The sequence below is a fragment of the Rhinatrema bivittatum genome, chromosome 3, assembly GCF_901001135.1.
Source record: "Rhinatrema bivittatum chromosome 3, aRhiBiv1.1, whole genome shotgun sequence".
Taxonomy (NCBI): Eukaryota; Metazoa; Chordata; class Amphibia; order Gymnophiona; family Rhinatrematidae; genus Rhinatrema; species Rhinatrema bivittatum.
Window position 1 is genome coordinate 560,242,596 of NC_042617.1, and position 17,472 is coordinate 560,260,067.

General features: G+C 44.2%; 1 protein-coding gene across 2 annotated transcripts in view; it reads right to left on the reverse strand.

Moving 5' to 3' along the window:
- ARFGEF3 (ARFGEF family member 3) overlaps positions 1-17,472 on the reverse strand; it is a 301,053-nt gene that overhangs the window by 104,151 nt on the left and 179,430 nt on the right. For both annotated transcript variants that reach the window (XM_029596476.1, XM_029596474.1), the window contains 3 exons: positions 5,560-5,667; positions 4,725-4,940; positions 1,716-1,826 (listed from right to left, as the gene is read on the reverse strand). In XM_029596476.1, coding sequence (XP_029452336.1) covers positions 1,716-1,826; positions 4,725-4,940; positions 5,560-5,667 — 435 coding nt within the window. The remainder of the gene's footprint in view (positions 1-1,715; positions 1,827-4,724; positions 4,941-5,559; positions 5,668-17,472) is intronic.

Sequence of the window (17,472 nt, forward strand, 5' to 3'; positions counted from 1 at the left end):
CTGGAACCAGAAAAATACTAAGGAGCGCAGGGTGAGCTATGCCCATATATGGTATGCCTTTCAGTTATTTTTTTCTCTGGTTCCATCTGCTGGACAGGGGACACAACCCGCTGTCTGGACTGATCTGGGTACATACAGGGAACGCCATAACGCATGCAATATTAATGGTATCGCATTGCAAATTTTTCATATGGGTGGGATTAATGAAAATGAGGGGCAATATCGCACCATGCGATAGCATAACGCATGCTATCACATGTTTTTAACACTGGAAATAACTGCACCTTTTTTCCTGATGTTAAGCTGTGTGAAATGGCCGTAGTGCAATTTGCACTAAAGATTGCAAATTGCATTTCATCCTTTTCTGGGCAATGAGAGAGAGAGAGAGAGCGAGAGAGAGACAGCCAGCCAGCCTCTAGGGAGGCCTTTACAGTATTCAACTATTTATATCACTATAGGAGGGCCAGCTAATAACTCGAGGTGAGGTTTTGGTGGTGGTTTAGGGTTTTAGGACCAGTCTGACATGCAGAGTGAGACGTACGAACAATGAAGATTTGACGTCATTTGAAGTGAGGAAAGTCTTCCAAAGTTCCCTCTTATAGAATCCATCAAGCTAAGTTGAGAGAACATTGTAGAAATCTCATCTTTGGGAGACTTTCCTCACTCCAAATGACATCAAACCTTCACTGAGGTGGACTGTGCTGTTCGTACATCTCACTCTGTAAATGCTTTTGAAAATTCAGCCCACAATGAATAACTCTGCACTCTTCCTTCATTAAATCTTAGCTACCACTCATGCCTAAATCTCTCTTATTTGCATTACTTTTCTCCTCGCTGGAATATCAGCCATGCTGCAGATCTTAGGATCATTTGCAAAAATAAAGCTTTCTTTCTGGGTCCTTGGCAATAGTGCTTATAAAACTACTGATGCAGCTGATCCTCAAGGCACCCTGCTAATCAGACAGTGTACTCTGTTCTCCACCTCAGCCACCAGTTCACCATCATTGAATCCACCACCAAGTGGCACAGTTTCCTTCTCCTGTTTGGAACAGAGCCAAAAGCCTTACAGAAATGTAAATAAGACAAATATAACACTCTCCTCTAATCTTTGGTTACTCATTCAAATAAATAAATCAGATTTCTTTGAAATGATTTCCCTCTACTGAATTCATCCTGCAATCTACCAAATTTAAAATATTCTAAAATCTTTTTTTGTTTTTTAAACTACTGATTTCATTCATTTTCCCACCACGGAGGTCAAGCTAAGTGCCTATAGATGGAGAAAGAAAAGATGAGAGGCGAACCACCACACTGCTTGCAGCTGCCAGCATTCCCCCTGCTCCTACGTCTGCCTTCTCTCAGTCCTGCCTCCCAGCTGTGACCGAACACTGCATCTCCTCAGTCTCCCTTAATAGCCTAGAAAGTATTCTGATTGGCCTGAGCCACTTTGCTTGGCTAGTTCCATGTGAGCTCTATATTGTTTTACTAAATGGACTGGAGCCTCTCTCTCCTCTCGTCTGTACTTCTGTCACTTATCTGTGGGCCCTCTGCTCTGCAAATTTTGCATTAAAAGTATTTGTTCAATATTTCAGGTTTTTTTTTTTTTTTTTTTTACAATCTCTCACTACAGTTCATCTTCTCAGTAAACTGCTCAACAATAAAAAAATAAAAATAAAAAAAAGGTCTTCTCTCATTGCTTCGTAGCCTGGATTTACCTTGTGCTATAGCATCACCAGGCTCTTGGGATTCTTTGTCTTCCTTCTCCTCCTGGACGCAGGATGCAGCTGCCATCTGAGCCAGCGCTGAAGCACAGTTAGCTGCAACCCCTGAAGAAACAAAACCCACGCTGTTTATGAAAACCTCCAGCTCCCGGAAACACAGAATATATGATGGCAGATAAAGGCTGTGCGGCCCATCCAGTCAAGCCATCCACATCTCCTTCCACTCCCTCAGAGATCCTCTCTGCTTGACCCATGTTCTCTTGAAATCGGTTATTGTCCTTCACCACCTCCACCTGCAACCTGTTCCATGCAGCCACCAGCCATTTTTGTAAGGAAATATTATCTTAGATCAGCAGTTCTCAACCGGTGTGTCGTGACACACCAGTTTGTCGCCAAGAACACGCAGGTGTGTCACCACACTTCCAGGTCCCCCGCTGACCCAGCTGCTCCCCCTACCCAAGCGAAATGCTTAATGCTGACAGCCCGGGCGGAACGGGGCAGAACAGCTGGAGTCAGCGGCACCGGCATGGTCTCTTCTTCCCACCCCCCGGGGCCCGGAAGAGGAAGTGGTGAGCAGCAGGTGCGTGCGTAGGAACTAGAGACCATGCTAGTGCAGGCAGCACTGGCCAGAAGAAAAGGAGAGGCGCGGCCTGAAACATGAGCAGCGCAGGTCGGAGCAAGATGAGGAACAACGTCAACCCTCGCGGTCGATGGGACTCCTTTCTCCACGAGGGCTGAAAACGAAGGAGGCTGCTGCTGCTACTAGTTCGGGGGGGGGGGAAGAGTGAGTGAACGAGCAAGCATGTGTGTGAGAATAATTGAGAGCCTGTATATGTGAAAGAGAGTATGTGTGTGATTGACAGCCTGTGTGTGAGAGAGAGAGCATGAATGTAAGCTTGTGATTGAAAATCTGTTTGTGTGAAAAAGTATGTGTGATTGAGAACCTATATATGTAAGTGAGAGAGATCATGTGTATGTATGATTAAGAGCCTGTGTGTATAAGTAAGAGAGAGAGCATGTGTGTCTGTGTGAGATTGAGAGCTGGTTTAGGTGAGAGAGCATGTGAGTATGAGATTGAGAGCATGTGTGAAAGTGAGAGAAAGAGAGAGAGCATGTTTGTAAGCATGTGAATGAGAGTCTGTGTGTGAGAGAAAAAGAAGCATGTAATGTGTGTGATTGAAAGCCTGTGTGTGTAAGTGTGAAAAGATAGACAGCATGTGTGTAAATGTGTAATTAAGAGACTATATAAGTGAGAGAAAAAGCATGTGTATATGTGAGCGATTGAGAGCCAGTGTGAGAGAGAGAGAGAGAGAAGAAAGTTGCAAGCAATCACCCCTCCTCCTGCTAATTCAAAACAAGGCACCTGGATATCAAACATTCTCAGGATGCAGAGCGAAAACATTTTTGTATCCTTATTATTTTTCATTACTGGGTCTTTGTGTCTGCTATTTTGAAATATTTTAGAAATTTTTGATATAAGTTTTTAATTATTGGATATTCCATTCATCCGCTGTTTTGAAATAATATGTTCTTTTTTATTAGTATGGTTTTACTGCTTTTGATTTTATATTTTTTGATTTGTTTTATGACTGGTGGTGTTTCTTTTTTTTCCTTTATTACATTGCATACAGAGACTCTGGCTTGTTGCAGTTTCCAATTCAGTTTTTGTCTGCATGCTTCTAGTTATGCGTTTTGGTCTCTTTATTCCTTGTTAGGTGAGGGTCAGCACATGTGATTTAGGTGAAGTTTTCTGCTGGCGTGTAGTTTCTGTGTAGGGCTCTGTAGCAGCCTGGCTTGGTCCGTTTTCCTAATAGGAGATGTATTGGTGTCTTAAGGTCTGGTGTAATATTTTCAGTGTTGCCTTTTCTTAGGTAAGGTGGTTACTGTTTTTGAGTGCTGGAAATTGGTGCTGTTTTGGTGTGGGCTGTTTACTATTTATGCAATTTCTGTTCAGAGAGAATACTTATCTTTTATTCTTAACAATAAAAATAATACTGGATCTTTATTTTTTTTTATTTCCGCCGTGAATTGTAATGAGCAGTGTGTCACACATGTGAGCGTGGTCTGTCAGGTGAGTCACGATGGGAAAAAGGTTGAGAAGCACTGTCTTAGATTACTCCCGGGTCTGACCCACTTTCACCCTCATTCCAGTTCTTCCTTTGTGCTGAAAGAGGCCCCCTTCCTGTGCATTTGTTCCTTGAAAGTATTTAAACGTCTCTGCCATATCTCCCCTTTCTCTCTAGAATATACATGCTTAGATTTGTACGTTTGTCCTCGTATGCTTTATGAGAAAGACCATTGACCATTTTGGTAGCTGCCCTCTGGACAGATTCTATTCTATTTATATCCTTTTAAAGGTGTGGTCTCCAGAACTGTCCACATAGTCCAAACAAGCCACCGTCTTACTCTAATGGCTGTATTCCAGTCTTTAGGGCACAGAGAAAACAAGGGGCTCGACGGCAGCTTGGTCACGGCTCAATGTGTGACTTCTCTCCTCAAGTCCACCATCGCTCCCCACCTTTACTTTATGGAATTTTCAAAGGAGTTATGCACTTAAAAGTAGGATATGTTGTAGCAGTTCTCAAAATCCCATTCATAATCATAAAACCTTTTGAAAATTCAACCATATGGAGTGAATTTTCAAAAGAATTATGTGCACAAAAGAAGCAATTTTCAAAAGTCCATTTAACATGCATAAATTCTTTTGAAAATGACCTCCTATGAGTGGAGCAGGTTCACGGCAGCGCTCTGCAGCAGGTTGGACTGTGGATCTTGAGATTTCAACTTACAGTCCTCAGACTCCAAACTGAGGATCCTACCACTCAGTATCAGAGGCATAACCCCCCTCCTCCCCTTGCTGTGCTAGTAAGACCTTCTCTCTCACCGTACCTTAGGCTAGCTGCTTTGCACCTTACATAATCCCTCCCAAATCCCCAGAGCAAAACGTGTCTGAAAAGCTCAGGCACCAGCTCCTTCAGCCGGCCATTCATTTGCTCTGGATACCTAGAGCGCAGCTTAGGCGGGCAGCCTTCCTCAGGCCATCGAGGCTCATGCAGATTGCATCTCTCTCCTTTTGGTTCTGCTCTTTCAGCCCCTCTGTCCCCAGGATGAACGCCAACCCTTTGGAGCTTCCCGCCATGCGGCCAGTCAGCGGTGTAGACAGGCTGTCAATCAGGTTTTTCCAGCAGCCGATCAGAACATAACGAGCAAACACGACACCTATAGAAGGGGACGGCAGGAAGCGGGTTTGTGAAAAATCAGTCCAAGTCATCGCTTTCTTTCACTGTGCAGAGAAGCTGCTTTGAAGCTCAACACATTTTTCTCTCAGTTCTATTTTTTCCTCTTTCTCTCTTTTAGAGTTTTGTGTCGAGTGTACAGTGTTATACAGAACCAAATACTATCGTTAATTCCACCTTGCTATAGCCTGCTATCCCCACCAGGAACCTTTCTTGCTTGCTTAAACCATAATTAGATCACAAAATGTTCAATTCTCTAAAATCACATAGACCTGGTGCAAAATATTTTACTTGCAAATTGCTATGGCAGAATAATAAAAACATTCACGGAGATGTTAAGTAACTTCATGACCCGTGCACCTTAATCTATGAAAGCACAAGGCTGCGGCACAGTAAAATAGTGCATTTGCTGCCACACTTCCATGACATAATACATTCCCTAGGAGAACAATGGCTCACATTTAACTTACGACGACATGCTACACGTTATCCTGTGAAGTCGTCCGTTAATGCATGGTGCTTCTATGCAAGGATGCACATCTATACCTATGTTCACCTCTACCAGTGAACCAGGGTGACTGCAGAAAGAAGCCAGACCGTACCTGCCACAGCTGAATTATCTGTGCTCCTGTCGTGAGCGAGCGGGGACTGTGTGGATGTCGACTGTAGCAGCTGCCCGCCTATTGCGCTGCTCCCCAAGCCATCGATACCTGCAAAACAGGAGCATGCAAAACATCAGGTGGCACCATACAGGATGCCCCGGTGCGCAGAGATCTGGCGATGCAAAGGTGCTTGGAAGCAGAGTTAAGACGACAGGGAAAAGGCTGCGCTCTAGACGTTTCCGTGGCTTGGTCAGACAACCAGGTTATAGGCACACAAAGGAAAGGGGGCAGACCCAGATCCCGACAGAAGGAAGATAGACGTCTGCTACAGGGGAGGATCCTCCGCTGGCAACAAACTAAGGTAACGGAGGATTCGGCTCTGCAGGAGGCCTCCCCTCCAGTCCGGAGCTTGCTCCGAATCGCCGTGGAAAGGTTTTGCAGGTAAAAGGAGGAAATTAAGGTGAAACAAAATTCATAATTGAAAAATTATGTGCAATCAGGGTATTTATCCGCCAGAAATCCTCGGTGAATACTGGGTAAGTCAGCCCTACATTTCCCTGTTAACTTGCTCTCCACTCTTAAGACTGTACATTTATATCCTAGGGACCGACATTACCAAATACTCACATTACACCTCCTCCTCAGTTTCTCCCATCCCGTGGGACTTTACCTACATCTGGTGCTTTGGTAGAGTGCCAGCAGCAGCCACTACCATCAAGAAAGATGACCTTATTGTGCTTTAATTCCTCTGCCCATGGAGGTTGTACAGTAAATGATTTAGCAGTGAAAAGGTTAAATAAGCAAGTCTACCATAATGTTTTAGAAGTTCCAAACAAAAGCAGTCACTGAAAATAAGGACTGGTAAGCTTTGGTCAATTGGCGGCAGAAGGGCTTTAGAAGTCAGGCTGCAATCTAACTCTGGAACACTGAGAATTATGCAAACTAAAGGGTTTTTTTTCCCCCTCCATCCCAATACATTTTGGAGCGTGTGGTTCAGCTTCACTGGGGAAACTGTGGACTTCAGGGTCCAATGGAATTGGAATTCTGAAACCCAAGCAGCCTAAAATCCTATTGCAATATGAAATCGGGCTGACCTGTGGAACATAAGCTGGATGCCCAGAGAAAAGATATCTTGCAAAGCAGGAGTGCTGAGCAACTGCAGAGGTACCTCTAACATTCTTTTAAGCCTGGATTCTTTCAAAATTGTTGGCACATAAATAGGGGCAGATTTTCAAAGGCTACGTGTGTAACCCGAGAAAATCTCCTCCTGCGCGCGCCGAGCCTATTTTGCATAGGGTCGGCGGCACACGCAAGCCCCGGGATTCACGTATGTCCCGGGGGCTTGCAAAAAAGGGGCGGGGCGTGGGCGGAGCCTCCAGGCACAGCGGCCATTTGCCGCTGTGCCCAGGATCGCGGGCCGGCTGTTGGCCGGCGCATGTAAGCTACGCCTGCCAGGAGGCAGGCGCAACTTACCCATCAAAGGTAAGGGGGGGGGTTCTAGGTAGGGCTGGGGGGTGGGTTAGGTAGGGGAAAGGAGGAGAAGGTGGGGGAGGCGGAAGGAAAGTCCCCTCCGAGACTGCTCCGATTTCGGAGCGGCCTTGGAGGGAACGGAGGAAGACCGCGCTGCTCGGCATGAGAAAGTTGCACAATTCTACACCCCCTTGCGCGCGCCGACCCTGGATTTTATTACGTGTGTGTGGCAGCACGTGCATGTTATAAAATTGGGCATAGATTTGTTCGTGCTGGGTTGCGTGAACAAATCTACTCCCGCGCGCACCTTTTAAAATTTGGCCCATACTATTTACTACTACTACTACTTAACATTTGTATAGTGTTACTAGACGTACGCAGTGCTGTAGAAATGACATAAGAAATAGTCCCTTCTCAGTAGAGCTTACAATCTAATCAAGCATATAGGTCAAGAAACCTGCGGAGTTTCATAAAAGACAACAATGGTTAAAATTAGTCAGGCGGACAATCAGACTTAATTTAAAAGCAGCCTTAAAAAGCTGGGTTTTTAGATGGGATTTAAACAAGGCGAGAGAGGAAGCATGATGCATGCAGTTCAGGAAGTCCATTCCAAGCACATGGTGCAGCCAGGTGAGAGTCGGGAACTGGTGGTAGAGAAGGGCATAGATAGGAGTAATTTGTCTGGAATGCACGCGGAGGGGTGCAGAGAGAGATAAGAAGAGAAAGTCGAGAGGAGCGGCAGAGTGAAGGCTATTGTAGGCGAGTAAGAGGCACTTGAACTGTGTGCAGGAAATGGATGGGGAGCCAATGCAGTGACTTCAGAAGAGGGGTTATATGGATGTAGTGACTTTAGCGAAAGATGAGTCGCACAGCTGAATTTAGGATAGATTGCAGTGGAGAGAGATGGGATCACTGGGAGAGCTGAGAGGGGCAGGGTTGCAGTAGTCTAAGCAGGAGGAGATGAGAGAGTCGATAACGGTATGTTCAGAAAGGAAGGGATGGATTTTAGAGATATTATAGAGAAAGAAACAGCATATTTTAGCAGAGTTTTGGATACATGTAGAGAAGGAGAGAGAGAGAGGAGTCAAAGATGACTCCTAGGTTATGGGCAGAGGGGACAGGAAGAATGACTTTTATCCACAGCAATAGAGAAAGGAGGACGAGGAGGAGCTCTGTCTTGGCCATGCTGAGTTTAGATCCAGACAGGAATGTCAGAGAAGCAAGCTGAGATATGGGACTGGATTTCCGATGAAATTCCTGGTGCAGAGAGGTAAATCTGGGAGTCATCAGCATAAAAATGGTATTGAAACCTAAGAGAGGAAATTGGAATACCAAGGGAATTACTGTACAGGGCGATGATCCTGAGGCAACAGAGGAGGATCTGCCAGAGGAAACACTAAAAGTGAGAGCTAAGAAGAGAACCAAGACAGGACAGAGTCCTGAAACTCAAATAGGGACAGAATACCAAGGAACAGGTGGTGATCAACAGTGGCAAAAGCAGCAGATAGATCAAGGAGGATAAGGAATGAGTAAAGGCATTTGGTTTTAGCCATAAACAGGTTATTGGAGATTTTGGCAAGGACTGTTTCATTTGAATGTAGAGGGTGAAAACTAGACTGCAGTGGATCAAGAATGGCTTGAGATGCAAGAAAGTCAAGACAGCAGCAGTGAACAAGCGTGTTCAACTAATTTGGAGGCAAAAGGAACAAGGGAATGGGACGGTAGTTGGCAGGATATGTAGAGGAGCCGCCTGTAGCAGCAGACTACGACCCAGGGAAACCAGAGTTCAAAACCCACTGCTGCTCTTTGTGACCTTGGGCGTGTCACTTTACCCTCAGGTACAAACTCAGGGGGTGATGCATCAGTGCTCTAATGTGCATTATATCACATATATTGCATACAGACTTTCTGCAGAGTGGGCGCTGGAAAGTATGGAGCAAATTCTAGAGGCGAGCCAAGGCTGGGGTTTGGTGCATCTTACAGGACGGGTAAGGGAAGGGGCAAGCGAGTCCAAGCCTAAAGAGACGATGGTGTTGTAAGAAGAAACTGCTTCAACTGACTCAGACAATATAGTGGAGGAAAGGAGAGATGAAACAGTAGTGGAAAGGATACAAGGGCCAACAGCTTGGGTATTCCTGAAGGTGTTAGTGGTGACTGGAGGAGTCTGTGGGAGAGGGTGGTTTAGTGTGAAAATTAACAGATGGTGGTTTGAGATAGGAAGATCTGAGCTGGAGAAGTCTGAGAGAAGCAGATGGAAGAAAGGATTAAGTCAATACCATGGCCTTGCTGGTGAATAAGAGGAGTAAGAGCAGAGTTGCAGATCAAATGAGGAAGTTAGGGAAAGGAGTTTTGAGGCATAAACGTTAGAGGGGGGGGTCATCAACACGGGGGCTTAAATTCACCTAGGATAAGAGAAGGGGAAGATGGGTCAATGAAGAAGGAAAGTCAAGGAATCAAAAGTCAGTCAGAAAGGAGGAGGGAGATTTATCAAGGGGTCGATAGATGACAGCTACCCGAAACAGAGGAGGAGAGGAGCAGTTCAATACTACCACCACGGCCTACTGGGAGAAAAGATAGCCACCATGATAGCCGGCAGTAACTGAAGCAGTGTCCGCAAGGGAAAGGCAGGTCTCAGTTACAGCACAAAAAAGGAAGAAGGGGAATCGTGATAAGACTGAAATGTGACGATGGGGGTGAAAGCTGCCTTGGATATCCCCGGCTGAGAATAGTACGAGGAGCAGGAGAATCCGCAGAAGAGAGGTGGAGATGCTGTCAGGGAGAAATACCAGAAAGATTTGCTTATGGCACTTTTCTTTCTCATGGTGCAGAAGCAGATATTGGAGCTGGCTTGGGGGATTTACTCCTGTGTGTGCGCTCTTTTCATATTCCTCCACATTTCGGTCAACAGAATCCACATCTCACTGACTAAACTTATTAGTGGTATTTTCTGAGAGGAGAATGCCAGGCTAATTAAGCTCAATTCTTACTCAACATAGCATGACGATAGTAAATGGAGAGCCCCTAAGTTCTGCGTTCTGGGCTTGACGCAAGGCAGGGCATCTCTGAAAGACTGATAGCGGTGCACGGTCCCTCAGGTGCTGCGCAAACCTTCTTTACAGCAAGTACAAATCGCCTTGCCGTGATTTATTAGCTTTCAAATGGGGTGTACAGCGCTCGAGGTTTTATTTTCCCATTTGCTTTACTTCTTAAAAAAAAAAAACATCCAAAGAGAAACCCCGATTATGACAAAACGCCTAATTTGAAACTGGATTCTGCAGGCCCAGAGAGATAAAAGTGTCTCGGTCAAGGCTGGAAAGGGGTTTGGAATACCTTTTGCTCTGGACATATTTTACATTGCATGTCCTCTCCACCTGAAGACGTAACCCACCCTGCCTCGCTTCAAAACTGGCAGAGGCTACTCTGTTTAAATTAGAGGAACAGCAGGAATAAACCAAAGACTTCCTCATGTCTTAAACACATGCAAGCTCCTAAAGAAGCCATTTCTGTACCAGTACATAATGTCCTTCAAGACCTACAGTCTAAATTACAGCCCGCTCCTCTCTCTACGATTCCAGTTACGGGGTTGTTTAGTTTAATTTAATTTAATAATTTGATAGACTGTCTTTCACAACGTGTCAATGAGGTCTTTAAAACAATACAAATATAATACATACATGGCTAATGCTCAATATAGAAATATGACTCAAAACAAATATAAAATAAATCAAACTAGTAATATATAATAAATGAATTTCAATCGCACTACTACTGCAGCAGACACAAACTAAATTACCAGACACTAAATCAGGTTTAACTCAATCTTATTAAAAAATACTTGTGAGAAAAACCATGCTTTCAAACCTGTCCTAAACCTTGCCTAGTTTTTCTCTTGCTTAAGATTTAAGGGAAATAAGTTCCAGAAGAATGGATGCAAATAACTGAAAGTGGAACATTGAACAACTAATGACTGAAGGAGAAGGAATCTTAAGCAAATCAAACTGAGAAGAGCAATGTGACCAATTAAGTTTATAAGGGAAATAAGAGATCTGCTAATTGCTTAGGTAATCAAAATGTTAGATTTAGCTCTAAAAATAACCAGTAACCAGTGGAATGACAAGATCATATTTGCTAGCGAGGAAGAAAAGTTGAGCTGCCATATTTTAGAATAACTGAATATGCTTCCAAGTAATGCCCTGAAAGAGGGCATTATAATAATCCAGAGGACTCAACACCAGTGTAAGTACTGGCGTCTTAAGACCTTTCAACTCTAAAAAAAAAAAAAAATGGTTTCAACTGATGAAACAGACCAAGGTGAAAATAACCAGCTCGAGTTAATATGGAAACTGCAGGGTCAGTTTGGAGTTAGAGAAATAACCAATGGTTAGGGACAATGGTTACATCTCCGATAGTTGGTAACACAGCAAGGGACCAGTTTTTCCAACTAAGCCTTAGAGAGCCTGTGTGTGTAAAAGCAAGTGCAAACCCCTAATTTGCAGGTACTTTTATCTGCACTAGGAGGAGGCAGTCCAAGGGCAGAGTCAGGGTGGGGAAAACATTTACATGCGCCCTTTCGAGTTTTGAATGTATGCATGCAAATGTGCACACAGAAAGTTTTGCGCATATTACGTACACACATACTGGGACACCCCAAGAGTTTCACAGCAGACGTAGGCCCCTAAGTCCACTTTGAAAATTCATACCAAAGTCTGCAACCTCAAAGTAGCTGCGGCCTTTAGCCATAGGCAGGCTGTTTGGAAATCATCCTCATGAAGATCCACTTAAAGGAATCGGTACCATCACGCCATATGAAGTCTGATCCACAGATTCAGGCATTTCTACCTGATAACGTTTCTTAGATCTATTTGCCAGATATGTTCAAGGTTTTTTTTCTTTAACTTAAAAGATGCAAAATCTACAAGCAAGACTGATCTAATCCAATTGGCTGTAATGAAGTGTTCAAAAAACACAACCTGCAGCACATTGTGTAGTTGGAGAAGATGGGGATGAGAGAGAGTAAAAGTCCACATTTTTGAGGTGTTGGTTAAAAGCTTTTGCTTATGGAAGCTGTGGACAGTAGGATTAAAGAGTTGCATTATTTCATACCAAGCACTGAGAAATATTAACAAGAACTCAAGTTGTGGTTAATAGAGAGATAGGGCGTCGGCTGCATTGGCCACCAGACGGTATTTACTGGCTTGCTGAAACCCCTTTGCTCATGCACTAACATTTGAGGGTGTCGAAATAGAGTGGCATTGTTAAATGATTTCTTGTCTCTTTTCATTTTTGTTTGACCATTTGAGCAAGAGTGGCATTTCCTATCCTGGAAAAAGATAAATCAGCCCATGTAACTTGGTCTTTTCTCAGCTATGCAGGATAGGCATAGCAGAGGCCAGAGATTGAACTGGACCACAGGTAACTTTCAGCTGTTTACTAGCAGTTAAACTGCTACTGGGATGTGTGAGAGCAGAGTTTAGCATTCAGCGGGCCCCTAAACATACAGGGATGAAACAATATTCAGAAGCGGGAATTGTATTTTCAGACTGCCTCGGTTGGTGCTCCCAAGAATCTCCTCCAGTCTGTAGTGAGCTTCTTCAGAAGTGTGATAAAAAAATGGCAACAGTATACCACAAGAGTCTCCATTCTGGGAGCAGGGGCGAACCTGCGCTAAATATATCAAGCTTCAAGTTTTCTGGAAATTTAACTAAAACAGGCCCTTTACGATGAGGCCATAAGTGCATAAGATTAGGAGAAAGAGTGGCCTAGTGGTCAGCGCAACAGGCTGGGAACCAGGAAATCCAGATGACTCTCCTTGTGATCCTGGGCAAATCACTATTTGCCATTACCTCGCGTATCCACTTAGACTGTAAGCTCTTTGGGGCATGGACCTATTGGATCTGAATTGTCATTTAAGCTCTTATTCCACAAAATTGTTGAAAAGCTTATGGGAAGATATTGCTCAAGTCATTTCTCATCGGACAAATGCCGCTCTCCAGGAAAGAGTACTCCCATACCAATTGTCACATACTTTCTGCTCTGAATGTTCAATTTAAAGTGTATGCTGACGATATACAGTTTTTAGTCCCTTACAAATCTTCTTGGTCTGAAACTCTTTCTACTGTAGTTCTATATATAAATACAATTGACAGATGGTTAAAACTGAAATACTATTTCTAAGTTCGATTGTTATCCCTTCAAATGGTCCTCCTACACACCTTCTCTTAAATGGCCATACCAATCCTCACTAATGTCTGAAATCTAAAAGTCTTACTAAACTCAGATTTGTCTAAGTCACAACACGTTTCTTTAACAGTTAAAAACTCTCTTTTTAAACTGCATCTACTGAAATCGTTCTGTCCTCCAATCCCTAACCTTCTCAGGACTGACCTTCTTGGGACTTCCTGACTCTGCAATCCGACCTTTACAGTTTATACAAAATTCTGCTGCCTGTATCTTACTAGGTTCACCTGTCAAAAATCATATCACCCCAACGCTATGCTCTCTACATCAAATTCAGAATCCTCTATAAAATATTGTCCATTGTGCATTCACTATTTTATAACCCATCCTCAGTTTGGCTCTGTTCCATTCTCCAGATCTACAAACCATCCAGACATTTAAGATCCCTAAAGATTTACTAGACATTCCATCAATATGTCTAGCTCGCTTGAACATCACAAGGAAAAGAGCTTTTCAGTAGCAGGTCCATTATTATGGAACTCTTCACCGACTCCTCTTCGTCAAATCTCTAACCCCAAAGAATTCAAGAAATCATTAAAAACATACCTTTTCTCGAAAGCATTTGCCATCTCCGACACAAACCACACTTAACTACATTATACACAGTTGTTACCATTACGCTATTTTTTTATTCTATCACATTTCATTTCCTTTGATTTTAATTTTAATACTATTTTATGTTTTTTTTTATTTATAAAACCTTATGTATGTAATTTTTTTCCTACTCTTGTTTTTTACACATTGTAAACAGTTTTGTTCAATATTTTATTGCTATATAAATAAATTTAAATAAATAAATAAATTGAAACAAGCTTCTGTTCGTCCCATACCGAGGAAACCAAACTTAGATCCCTCTGTAGTTGCCAAGCACTGTCCAGGCTCCTGTTTTTATCTAAAGTGATACAGAGGACTGTATTAAGACAACTCCAAGAATTGTTGCACAGTAATGAAATATTGGATCCAAATCAGTATGGTTTGCATCCTTTCCATACTGAGATGTTATTGTGAAGCTGTGATTTTTGCCCTCGTAGAATTAACCATCGGGAAGACCTGAGATAATGTTGTTGGGAAAGGTGATTCCATCTGATGTACCATTGTTTTTTCAATATGAGCACTGATCTTTCCAAATTCCCGTCAACCTTTTGAACTCTGGGAGTTATTTTAGACTCCAAATTGTCAATGCGTTCCCAGGTTAGGTTGATAGTAAAAAAAAAAAAATGCCTTTTGGAAGCTAAGAAAGCTACAAGGGCTGAAGCCATACTTGCCAGTCGATGACTTTCATATGCTGCTTTCGGCTTTAGTGTTGTCCACGCTTGACTACTGCAACTCTATAGGGCTTCCAGCAGCTATACTAAAGGCCCTGTAGACTGTATGAAACGCCGCCATACACGTTCCGATGGAAAACCTGGATCAGGGATCACGTTACACAGGTTTTGAGCTATCTAAACTGGCTCCCGATAATCTGGCACCTACAATAGAAGACATTGGTACTAGTCTTCAAAAACACTGGGCAAGGATGCCTCTGCCTTGTTTGGTTGCCTTGAAGGTGCTTAGGAAGACATCCATCCGTGTGTCAGTTTAGGCCAGCCAAAACCAGAGCAAGAACCTTCCTGGTTGCCAGCCCTCAGATAAGAAATTCCCTCCCCAATTCACTGAGATTAGACGTCTCCCTTTCCATTTTCAGGAAGCAGTTAAAAACTTTTCTGGTTAGCTGGAATCTATCAGCTAATCAGAACTTGTATTCTGAGTTGCACAGGGCAGACGTTCGACCAGGTCATATTTATTATATCTTTCGGCCTAGCGTCAATGTTTCGCTAACGTTTGTTAATTTGTTTCACCTTTATGGATAGTCCTGGATGTCCCCTACTTAGAATTTTAGATAGCCGCAGGTAATATATTTGTTTTTAAATAAATCAATGCTGTAAACCGCCTTGAGCACCATTTAGAAAGGGGGGCTAAAAAGCTAAAACAAGATATGAGGGGACTTTTTAAAAGTAATAATTGTTGAGGCATTGGTCTTTGATGGATTTTGGGATTCTAAAGCACAGGAAAAGGATTATATAAAATGCAGCAAGAGGCAAGAGGCTGAGAGCACAATGGATGCCAGCTGGGGAAATTACAGGTTTACTCGCACATCGCTTCAGACATGTGGAATACACAAAACTAATAATTTTTACAGACGTGCTAATTTCTTAACATCTTGGAGCAGCAATATAAATTAAAGCTTAATTTAAAAAGGGACAACACAGGATCTAACACAGCTGCATAGAAAAGAAAATCCCCTTTGCTATTTTCTATCACAGTCCCTAGATTTGGAAACCAAACAAAACTGCCCCCAAATACACAAAAACCTCTGAAGTGCTTCAGAGACTGTTTCATAAAAGGAACCCAGAAAATTATTTTCTTTTTTTTTATCATCTCCCCTGCACCTTATTTTTTCAGCTAGTTGGATGCACTGATGTCTTACGCTTTTAGGGGTAGATTTTCAAATAGCGCGAATTGGCCTACTTTTGCTGGCGCATCAGGCGCAAGCAAAAGTAAGCTGGATTTTAGCAGATACGCGCGGAGCCGCGCGTATCCGCTAAAAACCTGGATCGGCGCGCGCAAGGCTATTGATTTTGTATAGCCGGCGCGCGCAGAGCCGCGCAGCCTACCCCCATTCCCTCCGAGGCCGCTCCGAAATCGGAGCGGCCTCGGAGGGAACTTCCTTTTGCCCTCCCCTCACCTTCCCCTCCCTTCCCCTACCTAACCCACCCACCCGGCCCTGTCTAAGCCCCCCCCTTACCTTTGTCATCCCCGCGCGCCAGCGGGCCTCTTGCGCGCCGGGACGCGACCTGGGGGCGGGTACGGAGGGCGCGGCCATGCCCCCGGACCGCCCCGGGCCGTAGCCACGCCCCCGTACCCGCCCCCAAAACACTGCCGACACGCCCCGAAAACGCCGCTGCGCTCGGTCCCACCCCCGACACGCCCCCTCCGAAAACCCCGGGACTTACGCGAGTCCCGGGGCTCTGCGCGCGCCGGTAGGCCTATGTAAAATAGGCTCACCGGCGCGCAGGGCCCTGCTCGCCTAAATCCGCCCGGATTTGGGCGGATTTAGGCGAGCAGGGCTCTGAAAATCCGCCCCTTAGTGAATTTTATAAAGTAAAAATATGCCTATGTTTTCAGTTTTGTCTTTCCATCCATGACAGTGGTTCCCAAACCGTCCTGGAGGCCCCCCAGCTAGTCGTGTTTTCAGGAGATCCACAATGAATGAATATGCACGAGATAAATGTGCATGCACGGCCTCCATTGTATGCAAACCGTGTCTTATGCATGTTCACTGTGGATCTCCTGAAAGCCTGACTGCGTGGGGGCCCCCAGGACAGGTTTGGGAACCACTGATCTACGACACTGGTGTCACAGGCAGGACCAGAAGGTGAGCAGACAGAAAGAAAACATAAGCAGAGGAGCCGTGGGTAGAGAGAAAAAAGAAATATGGCTGGGGGCGAAATCCAGGCCCCAACAACCAAAAAATGTATTTCTTCAACCCCCTCCCCTAGAGCAGTGCATCTCAACCCAGTCCTCGGGGCACACCTAGGCAGTCAGTTTTTCAGGATATCCACAATAGATTTGCATACAATGGAACCAGTGCATGCAACACTACCTCATGCATATTCATAGGGGATATCCTGAAAACCTGACCGGCTAGGTGTTCCCCCAGGACTGGGCTGAGAAGCACTGCCTTAGACGCTCCAAACAGGTTTACAATACACTTAACACATTATATAACGCTCGAAACACAGAAAACCTGCCAGTGGCTGAGAAGGGGATGTGAGAGAGCTGAACTTGGGGGTAAGAGAAAAGAGAACCTGTGGGAATGCTGAGTGTAGTGCAGGGCGGGGGGGGGGGGGGGGGGAGAGTGCGCCATGCACATACCAGCCACACACACCCCTCCCCACTCACTCCTAATTCTTTCACCTCCACAGAACAACTACAAGGCGCACACATACCTGGAACTTCTGCAATATATACACGCAGGTCATGGAAATCATAGATGGAGCTTTTTCAAGTTGTCATGCAATTCTAGACTTGTTTTTAACTTACTATCTATATATTAAAACTGTTGAATAATTGCAGAGGTCATGTTAAACGAGAGGAAACATGAACCTGAATTGTTGCTTCCTAATGAAAACCTCACACAAACAAGTACAAGTGCTCTTGGCCTTG